Source organism: Brassica napus, chromosome C3 (genome assembly GCF_020379485.1).
Source record: "Brassica napus cultivar Da-Ae chromosome C3, Da-Ae, whole genome shotgun sequence".
Classification (NCBI taxonomy): domain Eukaryota; kingdom Viridiplantae; phylum Streptophyta; class Magnoliopsida; order Brassicales; family Brassicaceae; genus Brassica; species Brassica napus.
Window position 1 is genome coordinate 6,406,343 of NC_063446.1, and position 24,441 is coordinate 6,430,783.

Sequence of the window (24,441 nt, forward strand, 5' to 3'; positions counted from 1 at the left end):
CCACCAATTTTTTAAAAACCGTCTCTTACAGTTACCAATTAAGAGGCGATTGTTGGTGAGTTTTCGTACTGTTCGCGGACCCTACGGACACGTGACGGCCCGTGATTGATTTGTTTTTAATTTTTTTCTTTTTTAAAGTTAGACAAAAAAAAAACCCCCAAATGGGATTTTAGTGTTTATGGTGCTCTTATGGAAAATTTATACCAAAAAGCAAAGTTACTTTATCAGGGCAGTTATCACTAAAGAGTAAATGCATAGAGCAAATGTTGAATATGAACAAAATTGTTTTTAATTGATCTCTCACCCAAATTTATCACGTGGCCTTTCACTTTGAATTTGACAATCACCCAATTCTATCACGTAAGCTCTCGTTTTGAATGGTGTCCAAAAAACTGGAAAAAGAATGTTCAGGCCGACATGACATCATGGTTTGTACACGTCATCCCCTAGTTTCACATAAACCTCATAACATGTGTCCTAATATTTGTGGCCTCTGCTTTTTATACCGTATAACGCTCCGACGGCTAATGGGCATTAGCCACCCATGTCCGCTCATTCGACCGTAAATCCAATTTCATATGACAGATGGTGCGTTTATTTTCCAAAGTCCAAGAAATTTGTTTATAGATCTTGCAATCACCACATAACTTTTCTCCGTGTTTTAGTCTTACTCACACACGGTACCGCGAATAACTTCTGATAGGTTACGCATCCTTCCAATACTCCAACTCAATCACATTTTGACTCGGGAGTTTTAAAAGGAAAAAGTACGTTACATATTGATTGAGATTTGAAAGGTAAAATCAGTTGGATAGACGCAATATAACACTCAGTTGTCGTTTCTTTATAAACACATGACGGACACGACACGACACGACACGACTCTGTAACAGAAATTTTATAAGATTAATTTCATAACAAAAAAAAACAAAAAAAGCTTCGAGTCTCTCTGACCAAAAGAGAGATGAGTTTTGTTGTACGTCTTGCTGTGTTTCTTCTGTTGACGCTTACAGTTACATCTTCATCCCCTAGTTCCGTTTCTGTTCCAGGTTTGGATCTCTTCTCTTTCGTTTTTGTTGGTTTCTACTCAAATCTGTTTCTTGATCTCTGATTGATTTCATTTCGTTTGTCTAGTTGTTGGGAAGATTGGAATCGAAAGGAGGTCGTTGATAGTCAACGTCAAGGATTATGATGGTCCGTCTGCAAACCCAAAACACAATCCAGGCACTCCTCCGGTTACTATCAGCCAACGCAGCCCCGGCAGAGGGTGACCTACCACTTTAATTAACCCACAAGGGAAGAAGAAATGAATCTCTCAGTTTTACATGTTCAGTTTGTCCGAGATGAAGAAATGAAAATTCTCTGTTTCTACTACACCTTTCTCCAATATGTATATTGATATCAATATGTGTCTTGTCATTTCCACACAATTTCTTATAAATAAAGTTTCTTGAAGAGGGTGATGTAACCAAAATGATTGAATGAAAGAGTACATGCTAAAACCAAAGGAACAAGGTATTGATTGCTACATCAGCAGCTTTTTGGGCACATGAGATCGAAACACTACTTGTGGAAAGGGTACACCTTTCATTATCGACATCTTCTTTCTTCTGATGATGATACTACCTCAGTAGCTACCTGAGACGATGCTCGGTCTTGTCAACTTCTTACTGATGAGATCTCTCAGCTCGATCTCTCCCGGGAACCTACCTTCTTTCAATTTAGAAAACACCTGCACATAGAACCACCAGGTGGTACAAGTTACTATGACTGAACTAGTGAACTTTAACATCTTGAAACATTCATTGATAAGTGAGTTTATACTACTGACCAGTTCCCCGTTGCAGAGAACTTCAAAGGCCCCTGAGCTTTGAAGGTAAGACTGCAGAAAGTTTCCGACAAGCCAAGTGGAAGCCATGGATCCAAATCTATTGGCCCTCAAGGAGTTGAACCAAGCAGGTGGCTGCGCAATTCCAATCATGGGGAAAACACGATCACCTGCAACTATCATACCGATAACCCCCATCTGAACAACCGGAACAACCTTAGCAAGAAGGCGCTTTGGTGCTGGTGCTGGGTAGTTCGCGAGAATCACATCCAAACCCGGAAACTCCGTCTCTAACATCTTCTTCATGGTCACTGCAGTTCCCCTGCACGGAGAGAACGAACAAGCTTTTTAAAATGTGCAGAAGCACCAGTGACCCACTGTTAAAAAGCTAGAGAAGTTCAAAAGGTATCATCAGCTTCTAACATACATACATCACCAGGAATCTGATGTGTCAAGAAGTGTTACAGCTAAAAAATAGATCTAGAAAGAGTAGCCAAACTACTAACATACATGCATATCAACAGGAAATAGGAATCTGATGTGTTAAGTAAGACTCAAGAAGTGTTGCAGCTAAAAATAAATCTTAAAAGAGTAGTCAAGCATGTCGTTTAGCATTGATACATAAGAAACAAAAAAATCAGGGCTTTGTCAAGTTGTATTTCATGATTTCATCTAAGAATCATTCCCATTACCCAGTGAAAATTTTCTAGAAATTCAAATTTTCTAGAAATTCTCCACACACACACACACACACACATGTTAAAGGCAGCGACTTTTACTTGTTAAAGACAGTGAAACTGCATAAAGGCAATGACTTTACTAATTGAAGACACTGTAACATACCAAAGACTAATTGGACATTCATGTAGCTAACTATAATGCACTGTCCAAAGTCCATGGCTAGACTAAATTACAAGAAGCAACATTGAAACAAAAAGCAAAAAAAAAAGAAAACAATGAATAAAATAAAGTTAGAATTACTTGAAAGAACAGGAGACGCAGAAGTTGATCTCAACGGTGTTTCCATAACCAACTGCTCCTAATCCACTTTGTTTCTGCAAGGATCCAAGGGCGATATAAGTACTGAGAGAGATCACAAACAAACATACACGATAATTTATACCTGAGAAGGGAAATCTAGGGTTTCGGGTGTGAACCCAGCCGGACGCTGCTGGTGAGGGACATGCGGTTGTGGCTGATGAGGACGGTTAGGCGGAGGTTTCGGAGGCGGAGGAGTGAATAGGTTGAAGAGATCCGAGCAAAACAAGAATATCGGTAAACCCAACAATATCAACTGTGCTCTGTCCATGGCGAATATCAATCTCCGATGATCAACAGAGTCAGAAGAGAGACCACCAAGTAACAAAACAAAACCCGATCCAAGTTAGACAAATATATTAGACTTGTCTGGATGCTGGAATAACACTAGACATTAATCAATAGAATTGACATAAAGCGGGTAATACTTTTCATTTCTATTCAATTAGGCCCAAAAGTTTTTAAAGTGACAATTTAACACCCATTAATCAAACAAAGAGAAGCGACGGAGGTCGTGCGCGGGATTAAAACATATTGGGCTTGCTAAACGGCCAATAGTAGTCACGGATTAACTAAGCTTGTTAAAAAAATACAATCCAATGGGCTTACTAATAAGCCTTTTAGGGTTTTGTAAATAGCAGCCGTTCGTAAACATCCTAAAGACTGGCTGGCATTCTCCACCGTCGACCTCTTTATATACGAAATCGAATCACTGGCGACAGTTATGTATCGACTCTTTGTTGGTAGATTTAGTTAGGATATTGGTTTTGTGTCTCATCTCTGGATTAAAAGTTGGCTTCATCAGATAGTCTATGCGGATATGTTCGTTCCCTTGAAGCAATACTAATCGTGTTGCTTTTGTTTTATTTATATATATACTCTCCCTAACCATTCCAGTATCAATACTGTTAGTTCTAGTTTGATGCTGCTGATTAGGGAGCATAGCTTGAGCAACTACATGTCTTTTTAGGCTGTATCTGTTTGTTTATTTATGTAGTGGGAAGAGCAGTGATGAGTCAGTTTACAGACCTGTAATGATTGCGGTTATGATCGCATTTAATTATGAACATCTAAGGGACTGAGTTTTTCCATGTCTTTTTCTTTTGTTACTAGTTTTTAGTGTATGTATTTTGTTGTTCATCGTACTTGATTGGCTTCATCAGATAGTCTATGTCGATTTGTCCGTTCCCATATGATTCGTTCCCTTGAAGCAATATCGCTCGTGTTGCTCTTGACTTGATCAATTTCTCCCTAATTATTTCATATTGGTAATTCTAGTATGATGCCTGATTCGGGAGCATAACTTGGGCAGCTACATATATATTTTAATCTATCTTTTTTTATACGGATTGTGGGAAGAACAGTGATGAGTCAATTTACAGACCTGTAATGATTGCGGTAATGATCGCATTTCATTATGAACATCTAAGGGACTGAGTTCTTCCTAGTTTTCATTGTTTTGATATTGCGCTGACATATGATTTAGTATTCTTTTTGTTAATTCAAGTAAGAAGCTTAAGAAGATAAAATATAAATTATTTTGACTAGACCTGTCCAAGGCTTCTGTCTGATTTTCTTTTTGTATTGAAAGATTCGGATTCAGTGAAAATATGTTGTGGATGATGAGAACAAATATGAAAAACAGTTATCCCTGGCTGAGGATTTAATCCCGCTGATGATTCATTTGTAATCTGACACAACAAATACCAATTAATTTCGATTTAATTTTTTTACTTTTTACGATTCTTTTTGTTAGTTGCATTTAATGAATCGTTTGAAATCATTTTAGATATGCTGTCATATGAGAGTAAGTAGTTTACTTGTCTTGTGGATTTTCTCATTAGGGTTTGAATGTCGTTAGTTTTAGTGTTGGGGGTTTATAATCTTCCAGTTGTAATCACTGGTAGCTGAATGTATCAGCGAAAGTAGTTTGAAAAAAAAAATATCGTAATACCGCAGATGCGATGATTGGAGTTTTGTAGCCACTTCACCTCTTTTGCTCGTGACTGAAATGAATAGCACTTGTGCTTTTTAGTGGTAGTACTTGATTAGACCAGGACATTGACCAAGACTCGGTTGGTATCTGAGATTGTTAGTCTTATCACTAAAAGAAGAGACAAAATGGACCAGGACATTGACCAAGACTCGGTTGGTATCTGAGATTGTTAGTCTTATCACTAAAAGAAGAGACAAAATGGTTATGTATTACGTAAGATGTTAAATAACTATCATGATCGTATTTATGCTGACTAACTCTGTAATGTACTGGTGCTCATTCTTAGCTGTGATGATTGAAAATCAATTGAGAGTAGAAGAATTTTGTTAGGTATTGTGCTGCCTGCACCATTTATCTGGTTTCAGATCCTTAAGTGGTTGCATTTCATCAGCAGACTGCAAAATATTTATGGAGAAGGTCACTGAAATAGCTGAAAGCCAGCAAGTAGGGAAAAATAGCACAGAGGGGGATGAGGCTGCTGGTTTACTTGAGAATATTTCGGTTGAGGATAAGAAAAGTGAAGAGAAAGCCCTGGTAAGGAAGAGAAAGAAACAAAGGAGGAGAAGGAAGAACAAAAAAAAAAAGATGAGCACCTGAAGACATCCAATCCAATTGTCCATGAGGCTTGTAGTTGTTGCCATCACAAATTATTTGGTCACTTGGCATTGACATGATAGTTGCCTCAAAAGGAGTCATTCTTGGCCATGTGTTATATAGAAGAGAGTATTACGTACGATATATTGTTGTTGTTACAAGTGTTTGACTTGAGTTCTTTACTCTGTCTTTTGTCTGAAGATACTGTTTCTCATCAAATTATATTATTATTGGAGATTTCAACCTTGTTTCAGACCATATACTATGTTATCCTAATGTGATTATGTGATTATTTTTTCATTTTATAAATAAATAAAAACATTCACGTTGATTTGCAAATATAGAGCTCCGAACCGGATTAACTAGAAGATTTCAAATAGGCCTGGGCATTCTGGGTCCCAATCGGGTTTCGGTTTTGTCCAATCGGGTCTCGGTTTTTTGGATTTATCAAAATCAGCTCCATTCGGATTATATAAAAATTCGGTTCGGGACCGGTTCGGGTTTTATCGGGTTCGGATCGGGGTTAGTAAATCTTCAAAGAACCGGTACAACCCGGTGTACTTTCGGGTTTTGGGTTCCATCCGGTTCTTCGGTTTTAAAGTACTTGATTTATACCTATTTTGTAACCAAAACATAAGTAAAATCGGTTCTTCGGGTTTTAAGTACTTGATTTGTACCTATTTTGTAACCAAAACATAAGTAAAATCGATTCAGAAATAAGAAAAAAACATCAAACATGATCATTCAAAGTCAAACGAAAGGTATATGTTGTTATTGATAGAAAGAAAACCAATAAATGAAATCATAAAACGAAAAATTAAGTTATCATGAAATGAAAAAAAAATATTCAATGAAAATAAAACCAAAATCTAAAAATTTCAAACCTCAACCGCCACTTTCAACCATCAACCTTCATGTAGTAGATAGTTATTGTAGATGTTTAATAATATCTTAGTGTATTTTGGCTACATATCAGGAATTGAAATCATGTTTGGTACAAGTTCTTTTTTGGCATTTTGAATGTTTCGGGTTCTATCGGATATCCATTTAATTTCGGGTTCGGTTCGGATAATACACATAACCCGAAATACCATAAAACAAGATCCATTCGGTATTTATGTCGGGTTCGGATCGGTTCGGATTCATTTTCATCGGATCGGGTTCGGTTCGGATTTTCGGGTTCGGTTTATTTGCCCAGCCCTAATTTCAAACTCGTATTGACGCATCTTTGGTCGAAGCAAATAAGGTGGTTTGTGTTTGTTTGTTGCAGCAAATAAGGTGGTTCTAAAAAGTAAGAGAAATATTTATTTAGGGTCCAAACAAAGTTATATGAGCCCTGGACCCAAAATACGAAAGGCTCCACTACCGTGTTTTAAAGCCCTTTATCTCTTGCCTTGTCTTGTGTTTTAAATTCCTGTCCACAAAAGTATTAATAGGACACTTTCGAGGTGTTCCTGCCTTGAATATTCAAATTAAGATTTCATCTTCATAATACTACTAGTAGGTAACTAGGTGGATGTTGCTGTGAATCAAGAGAAGGAAGGAACTGATTATTTAAAAGACATATTAAGATTTCATCTTCATACGATAAATTATTCAAGGTTTGATGTAAGAGGTTATTTATTGTGTACGTCAAATTGCACGTGGTAGGCAAATATTATTCATTTCTTCATTAAGGGTGGGAAAAACATTAACATGGCAAAACAATAATAAAAATATAAGCTCACAAAGGCTAAAAATGCCTGGAAGATGGAAAAAGGAAGGCTTGCAGCTGCTACTTCGACCCTTATTTTATGGGAAGAAGAGTGACTTTTGGTCAATAAAGTTCTTATAGAGAATCCCCTCCTCCTCACCTATCTTCATTTATGTCCTTCCCTTGACTTCCATTTTCAAGTATTGTCATTTTCTTACAACCATCGGCAAAACGATTATTAATGCCATTAGAACATGTTTAACGGGGTTCTTAGAGTGAGATTTTTACCGGAATATAAAAAATCTGCCTCTTAACTTTCAACTAAAAAAACTAAGAACCGGTATATTCCGTTAAGAACATCACTCTAACGATCTCCCATTAAACATGTCCTAAGACCATGATTAACCCGGATTCTTAGGATGAGGTTCTTAGCTTCGGTTAAGAACCGTTTCTTAGCTTTTAACTAAAAAAAACTAAGAACTGTCTCTTAAATAAAAGATATAAGAACCGACTCTTAGCAGAAAAATGTAAAAAAAAAACAAAAAACAAAAAATGTCAAATCATGAGTTAAAAACCTCAAATTAAGAACTCCGATTAATCATGCTCTAAGTACTCTATGTTCCCTTAACAAAAACAGGATTATGAAATATAAAAACATGTTTGACTAACAATATATAAACTGAAAATTAGGAACCATATTCTATACTAAACAAGAAAAAATCATTTTAAAAAGTCATGGGGATTTGATACTTTTGGAGTAAACTCCGTTGCCTTGAGGAGTCATTTAATTTTAAGGACTTTGACCCTTCTCGGTTCCTCGTGGTTAGGTCCTGAGAACATCGAATATATTGTTTTTTACCAATAAAATATAGTAGATTGGTTAATAGAGAAACGTGTAAATATGTTTACTAGAAGTAGTTGCATAGGCATAGCGTTCCTCGTCTTCTACTTTTTGCTTTATATTCACGTAAACTCTTCCGATCTCTCTTCTTTTCTAAGCTACCTTTCATGTGACCTCCATTACCCACTTCTCTTCTTTTAGTATTTCTTGTTCTCTTTCTTTATTTTCCCACCTTACCTGTAATTTACTCTTGCCACTACAAATTTGATGGTCAGAGATTGATTCATAGTACTCAAAGATTAGTCATGGACAAACAGTCTAATCAAACATTAGTTTGATCTCTAAATTTTAAACAACTATATTTAATAGCTCCAATTTTTTAAAAAATATTTGTTATAACTCCATACCAATCTAGTGCATTGTATGAGTCAATAACTTATGTTTAGAATTTAGAGATTGATTCATAGCATATAGTTGTAGAGAGATGTGCATACAAAAACAAACCCCACCCGTCTCTTGAACTCACAACCTCCACTCCATTATTTGGTTGCAACTACAACACACCAAAAGATAAAAGACCCACAGCCTTTCCCTGCAAGTACTTCTACACATCACATTTCATCAATATTCCAAACCAAGATTATGCATGTAATACATATATATATATATATTTTCTACAATTTACAAACTATATTATTGACCAAATATCCTGATTATTATGTGGGTTTGTATTTGTATATAATCTTTTTTCACAACGTATTTGTATATAATCAAATGAAAACGACTAATGTCTTTTATTTCATTTTGTTTTCCATACATATTACTGTAGTACTCCCTCCGTTTTTTAAAGAGTGTCACTTTAGTTTTTTTTCTTGTTACATAAAAAATATCGTTTTTGATTTCCAATGCAATTTTTAATTACTTTCAGTTGAATATTAATTATTAAATGTATTCATCTAATAAATAAATTTATTTATCTCAAATATTATTGGTCAAATTGAATGTAATTAATGAAAACAAAAATATTTTTCAATCATTTTCTTAATATGTGTTAAAAGTTTGTAAGTGATAGTTATAACATAGGGAGTATTATCTTATTATGAATCGCGTCTTTTTATAGCATTTATACGTGCTTTTGATTTTCCCTATACCGTTCACTTTACACACATATATATAAACAAATCAGCCCTCCAACAAACAACTAAATAAATCACATTGATAAAGAAAAATATAACTCTTAAAAATCATAGACACTATGGGAGTAGAAGAAGAAGAAGGGTCAATGAGTAGGAGAAGCAGTCTCTCGAGTTTCCTCAAAGTCTTGTCTTCTTACAACTCCAATGTCCTCTTAGCTGCTCTCGTCTTCCTTCTCTTAGTCGTCCTCTTCGTCTTGCTTCTCCATTTCTACGCCCGCTTTTTCTGGTCGCACTCCGACCAAGAATTCTCCTCCGCTCGACGCCGCCGGAGAAGAAGAAGAAGAACCGTCACAACTACAAGAATCATACCTCCAGCCCCACTCGGAGGTTTCGACGGTGGGGTTTCTCCTGCTACTGATGCTGCTGCAACAAGCGATGACAAAGGTTTGGATTCTTCAGTGATCTCTTCGATTCCTCTGTTCATGTACGACGATGACAAGAAAGACGAAGAAGAAGAAGAGGAGGAGTGTGTGATATGTCTTGGTTTGTGGGAAGTGGGAGAGTTGGGAAGAAAGCTGAGAACATGCGGACATGGGTTTCACGTTGAGTGTATAGACATGTGGTTGTCTTCTCACTCTACTTGTCCTCTCTGTAGATCCCCTGTTCTCGCCGTCTCCGATCAAGAAAATCTCAGACCGGTCATCAACGACGATGTCGATGTACTGGAAGAAGAAGAAGAAGAAGAGGAGTTTAGACTGCATTTGTTTCCAGACGGAGAAGATGAGAATGTCGCGTCTCTTGCTTTGATGGAAGATGATCTCAAAACAGGGGTTGATGACTGTAACGGTGTCGGAGAAGGAGAGGTTAGAATTGAAGTGTTGGATGAGGAGATCAGCGGCGGAGGATCAAGAGGCCATCGGAGATCAACGTCTTCGATGGCGTCGAGTTCGTTGAAGAGGATGTTGAGTAGTAGAAGTAGACCGGAGTGTAGCAAGGTGTTCCCGTCGGCGACGCAAGATTCATCTCCGTAAATTTAAACATATATAAATAAAAATCTTGTAAACAGTTTTGGAAATGTACTAAAATGAATAAACAAAGCCTTGTATTAATCTAGTTGATTAAGCTCTGGTTGAAGCTAATGATTATGATGACTTGACTTGACTTGCCTATGCAAATCAATACTACTTGTGCAACCAAAAGGCAAAACCATGTATCTTAATTGTCATTTCTATGGGATCTCGTTATCGCATGTAAACAATCTACAGCTTTGATGAGATGTGACAGAATCTCAGAGGGCTACATCACACACTTGGCAGTTGAGGTCAAAGCATCTACTGTTTCACTCATTGTTTGCAAACTGTAAACTATGCTTTATTCTTGGCATCTTCTAGCTTTCAAAATCATTTCATATTCAGTAGGACACCTTTTTTGCAGTTTTATAAAAGACTAGTCGTTTTCATATAACACAGAATAAACAAAGAGATGGAGAAAACGAGTGATGAATTAAGAAAGACGTCAACTTTGTAATGACCACAACATATAAACCTATGATATTTGAGAGTTCAATCAAAGTATGAATTTTCCACATCAGATGAGCTGAGAGGTTGTTTTCAAATGGTCTACTTCTTTTATTAGCTTACTCTTTTATCATTCTTTGTATTTGTAGACATGACCCTGAAACGTCTCACGTTATTCAATCCAATATACCCAAAGACAAAAACTAAACTATTCATTCTCAATTAAAGAAGATAAGGTGCAGAGATGAGTGGTCACACAATGGGAAAATAAGAACAGGCAATGGTGGATATAGTCAGTGATGAGGTTGCTAAGTTTTCTTCCAACAAGGTGAATCTACAAAGTTTTTCTGATAATAGTTTGTAATATATATATGATGGTGCATGTAGTACCCAAAGAGTCATTTCATTTCAATCTGTAAATTTGGCATGCCAAGGCTGGTAACTTGGTGAAATAGCTACATCATGAAACTCAGCTATTTCTTCCTCTCTTTGTGCACACTGAATATAAACCTAGCAATACGGATTCATACCAATCCGGTCGAGGCAGCTACTAGCCACAATGCAGTTTAGCAATAAGCCTCTCCTAGGTTGTCCTTTAAGTCCTTCTCACGTTCTCTTCAAAACCAGGAGGACCACTTGCTAACTGGTTGTTATCACTTGTGTTGCGTCGTGAGTTCCGGTTCTGGGAAGCAGTTGTGCTCCTGGTCGCCTTGGCGCGAGCCTTTCTTCCCTGTTACGTAACCGCAAAAGACAAACAAAATCAAGGACCAGAGGCTCAACTAAAACTACACATTTTGCGACATTATATATCTCAAAGGGCATAAACAGATCACCTTCCCCATGCATCTTTCCAAATGAGGAGCAAATCTTCCAGCAACGATCTGTCTCCCACAGTTCATGCAGTTAAACACTTCAGTAGCTACAGGAGGGTGACTCTGACCAAATATATCAACAACGTATTTAGTATTGGTCTCTAGGTTATTGCTAGGATCAGCAACCTTGGCGCGCGCTTCCACTGATAGCCTCAGCTCTTCTTCAACTACCTCCAAGTCTCGGTCAAGCCCTAGTCGTGCTACACGGTGACACTCAGATGCTACATCAGCAATCACTGAGTCCACAAGATCGAGAAAAACCTGGGACGAGAGCTGCACACAAGAAATAAGCATAAGTCAAACGTTGAAACAGTGTTCACTAGCAGATAAGTCCGTTAATGAACAAAGAGATACCTGATCATGGGAAGGTTTATTATCCTCTGCGTTAGACATTGCAATCCTCTAAACACGAAATGCCTAAAATGCTCTGCGAAACAAACAAATCGTATTATAGTGGCTGTAATTAGAGACTCCTTCTCCATCACGAGCCCGTGTGAAGAAATCGGAAACGACAATCTAGAGGAATTCAACAAAGGCGATTCACTATCTAACAGATGCGTTCTGGAGATTCTTAATCAATTTACAGAATAACGAAAATCGCAATGGAATCAGAAAGCTTACAGTATGGGGCCGAGTAGCGGCGGGGGACGGAGGAGGGAGAGAGGAAGTTTTTCGCCTCTGTGATCTGTACAGCTTTACACACTCGGCGGAGAAACAAGGAAGGAGGAGAACGAGGCAACAAATTTCGTTGAACGGCAAGGCGTTTCCTTTTTTAACATACAAAACGGCAGGATTTTCGTTTCCGCGGATGAAAAAAGACCGCACTCCTCACCGTCGTAAGTTGGGTTATATATGTAAAAGCCCACCATAAGGCCCATTTAATCCTCGATCGGCTATTCTCCTTGGTTTGGCGCACACGTCTGCATTTTTTCTCTAAATTATCTCTTTCAGAATCACTCAATCAATACAGGCAGGCATACAACGTATTGTATTTGAAGATTGCTACCACAAAATAGTAGCTTTGCCTTTATGCTTCCTGTGGTGGAAGAGTGAAGCCATCACCTGTTGTAGTAAGCATACAATCAATTTCGAAATAGCCACAGGCTAAACAACAATCATGCATGTATTGAGTTTCTAGTACACTTTATAGATGTGTCTGTAGTACACTACATATCTCACTACATTACAAAATTTTACCAACAGAATTGCAGCTGAAAAAATAAGATCGTCTACAGCAACAACAACACCAATATGAGGTTTATTCACTAACAAGTGGGAACAAAGAATGTAGTTCTACTCCACAGAGACAGTCAAGCTCGATGACTCTGTATTTGATGATACAGGAAAAGAGACTCAGTGCTACAATTAGAAGAGTAGAGTGCCGAGCAAGGCAGATGTTAAGGAAACAGTGAGATTGTCGTCAATGGCAGTGCTTATCGGGAGTGATTCCACAAGAGCCGATGCTATAGAGATGATGAAGAAGCGAGGTATCATATCCCACCCACTATTCTCAATGTAACCAAATGAAGCAAAGTAGTACATATACGCGACAGAAGCTGAGAACCCTGCGATTGCCATCCCAATGCTACCAGCTATTGTTTTGTTTCTGTTGTAAGGAAGCTTCTTTGTTCCAAGCCGCCTCCCAACAATGTCAGCCATACCTTTTTATAACATAATGTGAAGAAACATGAGTGTACAAGACTCATCATCCACTTGATTCAAAAGGCTAAAGGTACGTACCATCTCCAGCGCAGAGGTTGCATACAACTGCAATGGCTATTGGGGATGTCTTCCAATAGAAGATACATGCCAATGTGATGGCGATTGCATAATAAAGCGGTCCCTTGAGTAGTTCCCTGCTGGTTCAGAGAGCAATTATAGACACACTTTGTGAATTGACAAAAGAAAAAAGGAGATATTATGTGAAACTCAGCAAACCTGCGATCTCCGTGTCTGCTCATAGACTTGATAGTTCCTTCGTCTTGGTAGACACCAAGGCCCAGGAGCAGCATCCTTATAATATTGACTCCAATTATAAGAGAAGCGAAAAGCGCTCCTTGGAGTCCAGAACTGATGTAATTGATGGTAGTTGAGTGAAGTGATGAGCCAAAGATGCCAGCGGTCAGATTGGATAAATGTTTGATAGGAAGTAAAGTATTACCTGAAGAGTGGCCAGCAAAGCGTAAAAACAAGGCCAATATTTATGTGCACAAGCTTCCTGATGAGTTTCTGACGAAAACAAAATGATGAAAATGTAATTGGTCAGTCACATATATGCCTAAAAACACAAGTCCTTACTATGTTCTGTTTAAGTCCTAAATCAGACAAGACATACTGAAAAAAAGCACAAAAGAGTTATTATATAGATTCAACTAACTGAGTGGTGATGCTTGTAGTCTACGTATAAATGTAAGAGTATCAGTGACCTGGTCGAAGATGCCGCGCTTGCCAATCTCTCCCCAGAAACCAAGGCACGAGAACGCGACGACGCCGGAGATTCCGGTCGCGCAGACATCTGAGAGTACTGAGTTTTCCTGAAACATTACGGCTTGTTGATCTAAAGGCTAGTCGAGATTCCAAGAGTTCGATGGCTAGAGAGGACGAAGAAGAAGAAGAAGAAAGTCAACAACAACAACAAGATGGGGAGGAGATAAAATAAGATAAAAAGAGGGAGTTTCCTCCTCTAACAACATTTTCTGCAAATCCCAACGACCAAACTACATCTCATCAAATATTTTAAATTAGTTTTTGACAGTTTTTTGCTGAAGCACACAAAATTTGGTGGTTTGCTGATTATATTATTATTATTTATTTCTCGAAAAGGTGAAATTTGTTTTTTGTTTTTCCTTTCCTTTCAAACAGTGTATATGTGGCAATCTAACGATTTTTACTGTGTGTTTTTAAATTTAAGTTCTTAATAACCTAATGATATTTCAGTGAACTATTAATAAGATCACAAATTTTCATTTTTAACACATTAATCTTCTTAATTAATTTAAGGATTTGAAATAGAATTTGATTGAATTTCTTTCTTGGATTCTTCTAGGCTTCTTTCTTGATGGTGTATGCTCTCAATATACACTAAATAAAAGAGATCACTAAAAAAGAGATCAATAATGAGGTTTATTCACTAACAAGTAGATTTACTCCACAGAGGCAATCAAGCTCAATGACTCTGTATTTGATGATACATGGCAAGAGAGCCGGTGCTACTATTAGAAGAGTAGAGTACCGACCAAGGCAGATGTTAAGGAAACGGTGAGATTGTCGTCAATGTCGGTGCTTATAGGGAGTGATTCCACAAAAGCCGATGCTATAGAGATGATAAAGAAGCGAAGAATCATACCCCACCCGCTCCTCTCGATGTAACCAAATGAAGCAAAGTAGTACATATACGCAACGGATGCTGAGAACCCTGAGATTGCCATCCCAATGCTACCAGCTACTGACTTGTTTCTGTTGTAAGGAAGCTTCTCTGTTCCAAGCCGCCTCCCAACAATGTCAGCCATACCTTTTAAAGATAATGTGAGGAAACATGAGTGTATAAGACTCATCATCCAATGGATTCAAAAGGCTAAATGTACGTACCATCTCCAGCGCAGAGGTTGCATACCACTGCAATGGATGGGGATGTCTTCCAATAGAAGATACAGGCCGATGTGATGGAGAGTGCATAATAAAGCGGTCCCTTAAGTAGTTCCCTGGTTCAGATAGCAATTATAGACACACTTTGTGAATTGACAAAAGGAGATGTTATGTCAAGTACTCAGGTAACCTGCGATCTCCGTGTCTGCTCATAGACTTGATAGTTCCTTCGTCTTGGTAGACTCCAAGGCCAAGAAGCAGCATCCTTATTATATTGAGTCCAGGTATAAGAGAAGCGAAAAGCGCTCCTTGGAGTCCAGAACTGAAATAATTGATGGTAGTTGAGTGAGTTGAAGTGATGAAGCAGAAGAGCCAAAGATGCACCGGTCATATTGGATAAATGTTTGATAGGTATAAAGGTATATTACCTGAAGAGTGGCCAGCAAAGTATAAAAACAAGGCCAATGTTTATGTGCACAAGCTTCCGGATAAGTTTCTGACAAAACAGAATCATGAAAATGTAATTGGTCAGTCACATATATGCCTTAAAAAAAACAAGTCCTTACTCTGTTCTGTTTAAGTCCTAGATCAGACAAGACATACTGAAAAAAAAAAGCACAAAAGACTTATCATATAGATTCAATTAGTTGTGACGCCTCTATTCAACGTATAAAATTTAGGTCTATGAATTGAAATGTCAGTGACCTGGTCGAAGATGCCGCGTTTGCCAATCTCTCCCCAGAAACCGAGGCACGAGAACGCGACGACGCCGGAGATTCCTGTCGCGCAGACATCTGAGAGTACCGAGTTTTCCGGAAACATTAGGGCGGCGAGCGAAGACTTTAGACTCCGAGGATGAGAGTACCTGTGGAAATACGTCGCCGGGAGACTGGCGCTTGATGGTTTAAGACTAGTCGGAGAGAAGAAGCAAGGGACGGCGAGAGAGGAAGAAGAAGAAGAAGAAGAAGAAGGAGAGTCAACGATAAGCGGAGATGATAAAATGAGAGAGAAGCTCTTAGTATACATTTTCTCTGCAAATCCCAACGAACAACCTTTTCTATCAAATACTATTTCAACTGCGTTAAATAAACGGTACTGATTGGTTGTTATTTAGTTCTCGCTCAAGCACACAAAAGTTTGGTACATTATTTATTTCCCTAAAAGGTGTTAATTGTCTTTTGTTTTGTTTTCTCTTGGAAGAGTGTATTTGGGGTAATCTAACAATTTTTTACTGTTTAAGACAAATATTAATAACATAAATGATAATTAAACGAACCGAGATTAGTGACTGGAACTCAAGTTAGTTCATGTGTTTAAAAAGGTCCATCCATCATCATTCGGATTTTTAAGTGATTGAAATAGTACTTGTTTAGATTATATATAGTATAGTAGAACCAAACAAATCAGAGAAAGAAGAAGAGACACTCACATTAATGGCTATTAAATTTTGATAGAGACAGTTGTTTAGTTCTTGGTCACTCAAACTTCTATGGAGTTAGAGAGAAATGCAAAATGGATTTGGTTTTGTCTCTCATCATTACCATTTCCCTGGTTCTCCCTTTTACTGGGAGATGCAACCATGTCTACAGCAGGAGTGATTTCCCTGAGGGCTTCTCTTTCGGATCCGGTGCTTCTTCTTATCAGGTTCGTTATTTCGATTCAACTTGTAATTTATGTACTCGGATTCTGCTTTGATTCGAATCGAGAAAAATGTTTGATGGGTTCTGACAGTGGGAAGGGGCGGCTGATGAAGACGGGAGAACCCCGAGCATCTGGGATACTTACGTTCACTCTCGTAATCTTTCTTTTGGTCTTTGGATTTTTAGTTAGAGAACCATACTCTTTACCAAATGTTTTTTTTTTTTTTGAGAACTACTGAATGTTATTACATCAACCAAACCAAAGTCTAGAAGTGACATGATGGCGATGATGCATGAAACAAAACTAATACTGCATATTTTGGTTTTAAGTATAGGAAGTTATAGGCTTTAACTTACTGGTAATTAAAAAAAAAAAACTCTTTTGCGTCTGTTTTGGAAATTTAATAAAACAAAAAAAAATTGTTTTAATGAACTTGGCAGGTAACTTAGATAATGGAGACATAGCATGTGATGGCTATCACAAGTACAAGGTCCTTTCTACCAAAAGCCTCCCTCTCCTAAAGTAAACTAGTTCTACTTTTTGTCATAACATAATTTTTTTTTTTCTTTTTGCTTTTTAAATGTGAAGGAAGATGTGCAGCTCATGGTGGAAACTGGCTTAGATGCCTTCAAATTCTCCATCTCTTGGTCTAGGCTTATACCAAGTATGCCTTCTTCTTGTGCCCCTTATTTTTTATTACTTGAAAGGATCAAGTTTATAATGAGCTATACTATCATTAATTAGATGGAAGAGGTCCTGTTAACCCAAAGGGTCTCCAGTTCTACAAAAACTTCATCCAACAACTTGTAACTCACGGTAGGACCCCTTCTTCATATCCACTAAGCAACGCTTTGCACTCTTTTGAGTTTTGTTTTTTTTAGTTCCCACTAGCTGAACATTAAAGTAAACTTATCACAGGAATTGAACCACATGTTACACTCTACCACTACGATCATCCTCAGGCTCTTGAGGATGAATATGGAGGCTGGCTCAACCGCACTATCATGTAAGCTAACAACAACCGACATTTACTTAGCTTCTTCTTATACTGATCCTCAGGCTCTTGATGTTTTCTACCATTGCAGCAAAGACTTCACTGCTTACACAGACGTCTGCTTCAGAGAGTTTGGGAATCACGTCAAATTCTGGACCACGATCAACGAGGCTAATATATTCACTATTGGAGGTTACAACGATGGGATAACACCGCCTGGTCGTTGTTCCGGGAACTGCATGTCGGGGAACTCTTCCACTGAACCATATATTGTAGGGCATAGCTTGCTTCTTGCACACGCCTCTGCTTCAAGATTGTATCGACAAAAGTACAAGGTAGACTTGCTTATACATGTATCTATGTAATTGACATAACCCTCTCTTGAAAGTAAGTGAGTTTATGAGGAAGAAAAAACATATTACATATAATGTGCAGGATATGCAGGAAGGTTCCGTCGGCTTTGGCTTGTTTGCAATATGGTTTTCTCCTTCCACAACCTCCAAGGATGATGAAATTGCAACTCAAAGAGCCAGAGATTTCTACTTAGGCTGGTGAGTCAGTGTCTGTCAGGCACAAACGGTGTAAAAAAAAAACTCTTTCAAATTGGGCAAGATATATAATGTCTTATGCTGAGAGAAATAAGGCTGTATGCACTTTCTAATCCAGGATGCTAGGGCCTCTTGTATTCGGAGACTATCCATACGTAATGAGAAGAACCGTTGGATCAAGACTGCCATATTTTTCAGAGGAAGAATCAAAATTAGTAAAAGGCTCCTCTGACTTTGTAGGAATCACTCACTACACTGCAGCTATTGTCACAAACATCAAACCTTATTTTTCAGGATACTCAGATTTCTACTCAGACACTGGCATAACATTGACATGTAAGAACCAAAGCCTTAATCTTAAACAAATCCTTTTGCTTTATTTCCCTTTTTGGCTGATCATCTCTTTTGGTTTTAACTGCTTGGGATTACAGACCTTTGTAATGATTCATCTACTGGGGTAAGATTTCGATTAATGGCTACCAAATTCAAATGCAAAACTCCCAAAGTTATTTATACTGTCAAGTTTTTTCTTAGTTGCTTTTGGACACATGTGATGATACTCCATGGGGTATGGAAGGTGTCTTGGAGTATATAAAGCAAAGCTATGGCAACCCTCCTGTGTACATTCTTGAGAATGGTAAACCGTTTAAAGGGGATTTTCAGCAGCAACAGAAGGATACACCAAGGATTGAGTACTTACAGGTTTACATTGGTGCTGTGCTCAAAGCCGTTAGGTAAGTAAAGTGTTTCCTTACTGCATCTTCTCTTTTTCTCTGGTCCTATATGATAAAAAGAAGAAATACATTTACTATTATTCTATTAATGTAACGTGTAGGAATGGATCGGACACGAGAGGCTACTTTGTATGGTCATTAATGGATTTGTACGAGTTGCTTGACGGATACGGTTCTAGCTTTGGGTTGTACTATGTGAATTTCAGTGATCCTCATCTCACAAGATCTCCAAAACACTCTGCTCATTGGTATTCTGCTTTTATCAAGGGAGACACTACATTTCTTGGTTCTCAAGGCACCACGCAATTGCAAAGCAACTCCTCTTCTTCCTCTTTTTAATCTTTTTTGTAAAAAAAATACAAGGAAGTTCAATCCCTATGTCCGTAATCCTCTTATGTTTGAAACCACATAATGTAATATCAATTGCATCCCAAGCTTTACTCAATCCACATCTTCTTTGTAATGTTCTTTTTTTATTAACCGGGAGGTATCTCAGATCTATTGAATAATCCATATTAGTTCTCCAAGGAAATGTGCAATGCACAGATATATTCATTTTCTAGGTATTCAAATAAGAATCAAAGCATAGTTGTTTAGAATTTGGGACTCCTCAAAGTCCACCAACCAAGAGAATTCCCGTCTGGTTTTCTTTGTAATGTTGCATTTATATGTTAGTACGATGAATCTGGCCCGGTTTAATAATTTGGTACTTTGTAGCATTTTGACCAAGTCATACGACTAAATCTTGGTAGATTGAGCCACTTCAGTTCGTACTTTGTTCTCTAATGGCTTTCTTATAGTTTACATTTCCAACATTTCACCGTTCCTAGAATTTGTTATTTACGGAACAAGGGCAATAAACCATGTTTAGCTTAATACAGAACCAAACAAATCAAATAAATACAAAAGAGATCTCACTCACATAACACCTCAAAAAGCAGCTAAACCGTTTTATTATTATGTTTTTTTTTTTTTTTTGAAACACAAACTTACTTTCATTAAAAACTCAATCTTCTTCCATACAACAAAAAGAGGGAATCACCCATCTTCTTTGTCCATAAGCATAAAATGCAACAAATAAATAAGCTAAACGAAATAAGTCTTCAACCGAAGATGACAGCGAATTCGAGACGATGCTTGAATGCGTCGGGGAAGCTTTCAAGACAAAGTCGGACAGCTTAGAGATAGTCACAAGTGACGTTGAGAGACAGTTCTCACCAACAAGAAAAACCGAAGTAGTCTCGATTGCACCTTCAGGCCCCGTACAGACCGCTCCGCAAGGTAACAAACCGGTGAGTAAACTGAAACTAAAACTCGAAAAAGAATCCGAGAAATTTGCTCCATTCATAGAAAAGAGATATGGTAGTGAAATACTCTCCGCAACAGAGGAGGAGATGGAAGTTGTGCGCAGACAACATGACCTTACTAGTTTTTGATGGCTCAGAGCTGGACGCCGGAGTGGATTCCCACCTACATCGGACACCAGATTCACAAACAAATGGCTCAAAGCTAGACGCCGGAGTGGATTCCCACCTACATCGGACATCAGATTCACAAACAGATGAAGACATGGTTGTAAGGTTGTCAAGGACGGTATAAGTTTGCCAAACAAACTTGGATCTGGTCGGAGGATGCTACGGATCTGGCGCTGGAACTGGAGGGAAGCAAAACCCGAGAAGATTTTGGACTCAGCTTTTCCTTGTTGAAGAAAGGGAGAGCACAAGTGATGAACATGATGCTCCATGGCAGATTGAAGAACTTGGACAAAGCCTTCCGTGTGACTTGTCCGTCGGCGATAACACATGGGTTCAACGGAGATTACCCCCCATAAACAAAGCACAGCAGCGGTGGGAGAGTCCTCCCGACTCATTGCTGGTGAACAGAACAAACGATAGGGAAGAGACACCAAGAGGACGAGAACGGAGAACCAGATCGATGGTCCTCGTCGTGTGCTTCGTCGGGATCTCCTTCCTTCACAGAACATGAAGAGAAACAAAGCAGAGCAAAAACAAAGCAGTAGCGTGAAGAGCATAGAGCAGAGAGCAGAGAAGAAATGGTGGCCAGCGCCGGCGATAAAGAACCTCACCGGCGTCGGAGATCGTGAATCGCAAGATCTACTCGATGTTCGTGTCTGAGAGAGCGGCTAGGGTATTTTTTGACTTAATTACCTAATTATTATTATTATTATTATTATTATTATTATTATTATGTTTTCTATAAATGAATCGAACTAAGAAAAACTCTAGCTGGTTTTTTTTCTTTAATTTTGTTTTCTAGTTTTACAATAGAAAAAAAAGAGTTGTGAATGAAGTGAACCTTTTTTATTTGTCCAGTTATTAAATAACGATAAGAGACAGTTGTTTAGTTCTTCGTCACTCAAACTTCTCTGGTGTGGGGTAAAGCTAGTGAGATAGGATTGGAGGCTGAGGGTCTACTTATTGTTTTATAACATATCCACGAACATGGAGAGAAAGTGCGAGAAAGAACCACATGGATTGGGTTTTGTCTCTCATCATTACCATTTCATTGGCTCTTCCTTTTACTGTTAGATGTAGCTATGTTTACACCAGGAGTGATTTCCCTAAGGACTTCGCTTTCGGATCTGGTACTTCTGCTTATCAGGTTTGACCCTTTCCCTAGCTTTCTCTTTCTACTCGGATTCTGATATTGTTTGAAGAGGCAATTGAAATGCTTGCCTTGGTGGTGGTCTTTGAAAGTGGGAAGGTGCTGCTACAGAGGACGGGAGAAAGCCTAGCATCTGGGATACTTTCGTCAACTCTCGTATGGCTTTTTCTTTTTAAGTTTGAAAATCCAAGCAATTGTGATTGTGGCAGCTCAACAGAAGATTGATTGTTTTGTTTTTTTTTCCTGAACTTGGCAGGTAACTTAGAAAATGGAGACATAGCATGTGATGGGTATCACAAGTACAAGGTTCTGTCTTTTTCTGTCTACTAAAAGCCTCCCTTTCCTAAAGTGAACTAGTTTCTACTTTTATCGTCATCACATCAAAGATTTTTTCCTGTCTGAATATGTAGGAAGATGTGCAGCTCATGGTGGAAACTGGCTTGGATGCTTTCAAATTATCCATCTCTTGGTCCAGGCTTATACCAAGTATGACTTCTTGTACCTGTTATTAATTTTTTTTTTTTACTTGGTTGAGGCTAATACTACCTCGTTAATTAGATGGAAGAGGTCCTGTTAACCCAAAGGGTCTTCAGTTCTACAAGAGCTTCATCCAAGAACTTGTAACCCACGGTAAGACCTTACTTTCTTAATATCCACTAATAGGAAACTCTTTTGGTTATAGTTCCTATGATTTGGACTTAAGTAAACTTATAACAGGAATTGAACCACATGTTACACTGCACCACTACGATCTACCTCAAGCTCTCCAGGATGACTATGGAGGCTGGCTCAACCGTACTATCATGTAAACCAAGCAACATTCACATACCTTCTTAAACCGATTTTTGATATATAAAAAAATTGGAGGCAATTCTAAAGAATAAACTTGGTGTTAATTATCTGTCTTTTGCAGTGAAGATTTTACTGCTTACGCAGACGTTTGCTTCAGAGAGTTTGGGAGTCACGTCAAATTCTGGACAACGATCAACGAGGCTAATATATTCACTATCGGAAGTTACAACGATGGGATAACTGGGCCTGGTCGTTGTTCCGGGAACTGCATGTCAGGGAACTCTTCCACTGAACCATATATAGTAGGTCATAACTTGCTTCTTGCACACGCCTCTGCTTCAAGATTGTATCGACAAAAGTACAAGGTAAACCTGCTTATACATGTATATATAACTCTCACTTGAAAATGTGAGTTTAAGACGAAGGAGAAACATGTTACATGTAATGTACAGAATATGCAAGGAGGTTCCGTTGCCTTAAGCTTGTATGCAATAGGGTTTTCTCCTGCTACAAGCTCCAAAGATGATGAAATGGCAGCTCAAAGAGCCAGAGATTTCTACTTGGGCTGGTGAGTCACACTACAAACGGTTCCAAAATATCTTTCAACATTTTTCTTATGCTGAAAAGAAAACAATCTGCACTTTTAAATTCAGGATGCTTGAGCCTCTTGTATACGGAGACTATCCATATGTAATGAGAAAAACCGTCGGATCAAGACTGCCAAAGTTCTCAGAGGAAGAATCAGAGCTAGTTAAAGGCTCCTCTGACTTTATAGGAATCATTCACTACCTTGCAGCTAATGTCACAAACACCAAACCTTATTTTCCAGGATACTCAGATTTCTACTCAGACTGTGGCATAACTTTGTCAAGTAGGAATCAAACACTTCAATCTTTTTTCATCCTTTGATTTTCTATCCTGATTTATTTTGCTGATTATCTCTTCTTCATTTTACTGCATGGGAGGACAGACACTTGTAATATTACAACTTCTCAAGTAAGAGTTTGGGTTGAGGCTACCAAATTTAGTTGCAAATTTTTTTTAATACTAGCAAAGTCTTTCTTAGTTGTTTTATTTTTGTTTTGATAAGTGTGCTGTAACTCCATGGGCTTTAGAAGGTGTTCTGGAGTATATAAAGCAGAGCTATGGCAATCCTCCTGTCTACATTCTTGAGAATGGTCTCACTCTCTTCTCTTATGGGTCTCTCTCTCTCTCGTTCTTTTTTTTTTTTGGTCTTAGTCTGCTTAATACTCTTCCCAATGCAAACAAATAGGTAAATCGATGAAGGGGGATTTTCAGATGCAACAGAAGGATACACCAAGGATTGAGTACTTACATGTTTACATTGGTGCTGTGTTCAATGCCGTTAGGTAAGTAAAGTGTTTCTTACTGCATCTTCTCTTCTCTTTTGTCGATATGATAAAAAAAAAAAGATATATACATTACTATTGTAACGTGTAGGAATGGGTCTGACACAAAGGGATACTTCATATGGTCATTCATGGATGTTTACGAGTTACTTGGCGGATACGGTCCTAAATATGGATTGTACTATGTGAATTTCAGCGATACTCATCTCACGAGATCTCCAAAACTCTCTGCTCATTGGTACTCTGCTTTCCTCAAGGGGGACACCACACTTCTTGGTTCACAAGGCATCGCGCAATTGCAAAGCAACTTCTCTTCTTCCTCTTAGTAATGTAATGGTAATGTTGCATTAATATGGTCCAGCTTTTTGCAAACATGGAAGAAAGTGAACAATTGATGCGGTAATGATTCTTTGTTGCTCTGTTTTGGGAATTAAATGACATTCAAACCTTATTTTCATCTAAGAATCATATAATACCTCTCTATACGCATCCCCCAAATTGGGTTTAGTTAATAGTAATATGATTGCATAGAATTGTGAGACTAACAAAACTCTCAACAAAAAAACCAAAGACTGCTATGGTAATGAATCACCATAAATATCATTTCACCATTTAGAAGTAGAAAATAAACTAAGAC

The 24,441-nt window shown here is 38.1% G+C and overlaps 7 protein-coding genes, 1 long non-coding RNA gene and 3 other non-coding genes across 12 annotated transcripts; 7 read left to right on the forward strand and 4 right to left on the reverse strand.

Moving 5' to 3' along the window:
- Positions 1-614: 614 nt before the first annotated feature.
- LOC125584182 lies at positions 615-1,455 on the forward strand. The gene is made up of 2 exons (XR_007321166.1): positions 615-1,049; positions 1,135-1,455. It is a non-coding gene; the product is annotated as an uncharacterized LOC125584182 (long non-coding RNA).
- Positions 1,379-3,227, reverse strand: LOC106387143 (selT-like protein). The gene is made up of 4 exons (XM_013826953.3): positions 2,952-3,227; positions 2,810-2,883; positions 1,832-2,150; positions 1,379-1,732 (listed from the first exon to the last, which is right to left on the reverse strand). The coding sequence occupies exons 1-4, from the start codon at positions 3,135-3,137 to the stop codon at positions 1,628-1,630; spliced, it is 684 nt and encodes a 227-aa protein (XP_013682407.1). The 5' UTR covers positions 3,138-3,227; the 3' UTR covers positions 1,379-1,627.
- Positions 3,228-3,867: 640 nt separating this feature from the next.
- LOC125584989 lies at positions 3,868-3,954 on the forward strand. The gene has a single exon (XR_007321881.1). It is a non-coding gene; the product is annotated as a small nucleolar RNA SNORD25 (small nucleolar RNA).
- A 268-nt stretch (positions 3,955-4,222) lies between these two features.
- Positions 4,223-4,309, forward strand: LOC125584987. Its single transcript, XR_007321879.1, has one exon. It is a non-coding gene; the product is annotated as a small nucleolar RNA SNORD25 (small nucleolar RNA).
- A 168-nt stretch (positions 4,310-4,477) lies between these two features.
- LOC125584898 lies at positions 4,478-4,568 on the forward strand. Its single transcript, XR_007321803.1, has one exon. It is a non-coding gene; the product is annotated as a small nucleolar RNA R38 (small nucleolar RNA).
- Positions 4,569-9,002: 4,434 nt separating this feature from the next.
- LOC106387145 (RING-H2 finger protein ATL63-like) lies at positions 9,003-10,372 on the forward strand. The gene has a single exon (XM_013826955.3). It carries the CDS (start codon positions 9,246-9,248, stop codon positions 10,155-10,157), a length of 912 nt encoding a protein of 303 aa, XP_013682409.1. The 5' UTR covers positions 9,003-9,245; the 3' UTR covers positions 10,158-10,372.
- Positions 10,373-10,943: 571 nt separating this feature from the next.
- LOC106385187 (SAGA-associated factor 11-like) lies at positions 10,944-12,323 on the reverse strand. The gene is made up of 4 exons (XM_013825134.3): positions 12,137-12,323; positions 11,870-11,942; positions 11,477-11,788; positions 10,944-11,373 (listed from the first exon to the last, which is right to left on the reverse strand). The coding sequence occupies exons 2-4, from the start codon at positions 11,906-11,908 to the stop codon at positions 11,239-11,241; spliced, it is 486 nt and encodes a 161-aa protein (XP_013680588.2). The 5' UTR covers positions 11,909-11,942; positions 12,137-12,323; the 3' UTR covers positions 10,944-11,238.
- A 294-nt stretch (positions 12,324-12,617) lies between these two features.
- LOC106385189 (farnesol kinase, chloroplastic-like) lies at positions 12,618-14,424 on the reverse strand. Its single transcript, XM_013825135.3, has 5 exons — positions 13,942-14,424; positions 13,677-13,744; positions 13,454-13,585; positions 13,256-13,371; positions 12,618-13,176 (listed from the first exon to the last, which is right to left on the reverse strand). The coding sequence occupies exons 1-5, from the start codon at positions 14,056-14,058 to the stop codon at positions 12,881-12,883; spliced, it is 729 nt and encodes a 242-aa protein (XP_013680589.1). The 5' UTR covers positions 14,059-14,424; the 3' UTR covers positions 12,618-12,880.
- A 168-nt stretch (positions 14,425-14,592) lies between these two features.
- Positions 14,593-16,214, reverse strand: LOC106385190 (farnesol kinase, chloroplastic-like). Its single transcript, XM_013825136.3, has 5 exons — positions 15,806-16,214; positions 15,529-15,596; positions 15,291-15,422; positions 15,104-15,216; positions 14,593-15,026 (listed from the first exon to the last, which is right to left on the reverse strand). The coding sequence occupies exons 1-5, from the start codon at positions 16,124-16,126 to the stop codon at positions 14,731-14,733; spliced, it is 930 nt and encodes a 309-aa protein (XP_013680590.1). The 5' UTR covers positions 16,127-16,214; the 3' UTR covers positions 14,593-14,730.
- A 279-nt stretch (positions 16,215-16,493) lies between these two features.
- On the forward strand, positions 16,494-19,535 carry LOC106409007 (beta-glucosidase 3-like). Its single transcript, XM_048752225.1, has 12 exons — positions 16,494-16,744; positions 16,832-16,895; positions 17,182-17,231; positions 17,330-17,405; positions 17,486-17,557; positions 17,660-17,747; positions 17,827-18,070; positions 18,171-18,286; positions 18,402-18,619; positions 18,715-18,740; positions 18,818-19,017; positions 19,119-19,535. Exons 1-12 carry the CDS (start codon positions 16,613-16,615, stop codon positions 19,354-19,356), a joined length of 1,524 nt encoding a protein of 507 aa, XP_048608182.1. The 5' UTR covers positions 16,494-16,612; the 3' UTR covers positions 19,357-19,535.
- A 1,861-nt stretch (positions 19,536-21,396) lies between these two features.
- LOC106387147 (beta-glucosidase 3-like) lies at positions 21,397-24,261 on the forward strand. Of its 2 annotated transcripts, XM_048752226.1 has the most exons (13): positions 21,397-21,639; positions 21,735-21,798; positions 21,899-21,948; positions 22,053-22,128; positions 22,201-22,272; positions 22,360-22,447; positions 22,556-22,799; positions 22,887-23,002; positions 23,088-23,305; positions 23,405-23,430; positions 23,525-23,612; positions 23,708-23,804; positions 23,896-24,261. In XM_048752226.1, the coding sequence occupies exons 1-13, from the start codon at positions 21,508-21,510 to the stop codon at positions 24,128-24,130; spliced, it is 1,506 nt and encodes a 501-aa protein (XP_048608183.1). In that variant the 5' UTR covers positions 21,397-21,507; the 3' UTR covers positions 24,131-24,261. The 2 variants fall into 2 exon arrangements, with proteins under 2 accessions (XP_048608183.1, XP_048608184.1); XM_048752227.1 differs by lacking the exons at positions 21,397-21,639; positions 21,735-21,798; positions 21,899-21,948; positions 22,053-22,128; positions 22,201-22,272 and having other exon boundaries at positions 22,372-22,447; positions 22,561-22,799.
- The last annotated feature ends 180 nt before the right edge of the window (positions 24,262-24,441 follow it).

Coding starts and splice junctions, on each gene's coding strand:
- LOC106387143 (XM_013826953.3), bottom strand. CDS start 3,137: ATGGACAGAGCACAGTTGATATTGTTGGGTTTACCGATATTCTTGTTT. Junction 2,884..2,951: donor CCCTAGATTTCCCTTCTCAG/GTATAAATTATC, acceptor GGATCCTTGCAG/AAACAAAGTGGATTAGGAGC. Junction 2,151..2,809: donor TGCGTCTCCTGTTCTTTCAA/GTAATTCTAACT, acceptor CTCTCCGTGCAG/GGGAACTGCAGTGACCATGA.
- LOC106387145 (XM_013826955.3), top strand. CDS start 9,246: ATGGGAGTAGAAGAAGAAGAAGGGTCAATGAGTAGGAGAAGCAGTCTC.
- LOC106385187 (XM_013825134.3), bottom strand. CDS start 11,908: ATGTCTAACGCAGAGGATAATAAACCTTCCCATGATCAG. Junction 11,789..11,869: donor ATAAACCTTCCCATGATCAG/GTATCTCTTTGT, acceptor TCTTGTGTGCAG/CTCTCGTCCCAGGTTTTTCT. Junction 11,374..11,476: donor TGGAAAGATGCATGGGGAAG/GTGATCTGTTTA, acceptor GTTACGTAACAG/GGAAGAAAGGCTCGCGCCAA.
- LOC106385189 (XM_013825135.3), bottom strand. CDS start 14,058: ATGTTTCAGGAAAACTCAGTACTCTCAGATGTCTGCGCGACCGGAATC. Junction 13,586..13,676: donor CTTTGCTGGCCACTCTTCAG/GTAATACTTTAC, acceptor CAATTACATCAG/TTCTGGACTCCAAGGAGCGC. Junction 13,372..13,453: donor AGCAGACACGGAGATCGCAG/GTTTGCTGAGTT, acceptor CTGAACCAGCAG/GGAACTACTCAAGGGACCGC.
- LOC106385190 (XM_013825136.3), bottom strand. CDS start 16,126: ATGTATACTAAGAGCTTCTCTCTCATTTTATCATCTCCGCTTATCGTT. Junction 15,597..15,805: donor AACGCGGCATCTTCGACCAG/GTCACTGACATT, acceptor CTGTTTTGTCAG/AAACTTATCCGGAAGCTTGT. Junction 15,217..15,290: donor AGCAGACACGGAGATCGCAG/GTTACCTGAGTA, acceptor TATCTGAACCAG/GGAACTACTTAAGGGACCGC.
- LOC106409007 (XM_048752225.1), top strand. CDS start 16,613: ATGGATTTGGTTTTGTCTCTCATCATTACCATTTCCCTGGTTCTCCCT. Junction 18,287..18,401: donor AGAGATTTCTACTTAGGCTG/GTGAGTCAGTGT, acceptor TTTCTAATCCAG/GATGCTAGGGCCTCTTGTAT. Junction 18,741..18,817: donor GTAATGATTCATCTACTGGG/GTAAGATTTCGA, acceptor GTTTTTTCTTAG/TTGCTTTTGGACACATGTGA.
- LOC106387147 (XM_048752226.1), top strand. CDS start 21,508: ATGGATTGGGTTTTGTCTCTCATCATTACCATTTCATTGGCTCTTCCT. Junction 21,799..21,898: donor GGATACTTTCGTCAACTCTC/GTATGGCTTTTT, acceptor TGAACTTGGCAG/GTAACTTAGAAAATGGAGAC. Junction 22,129..22,200: donor TTGGTCCAGGCTTATACCAA/GTATGACTTCTT, acceptor CTCGTTAATTAG/ATGGAAGAGGTCCTGTTAAC.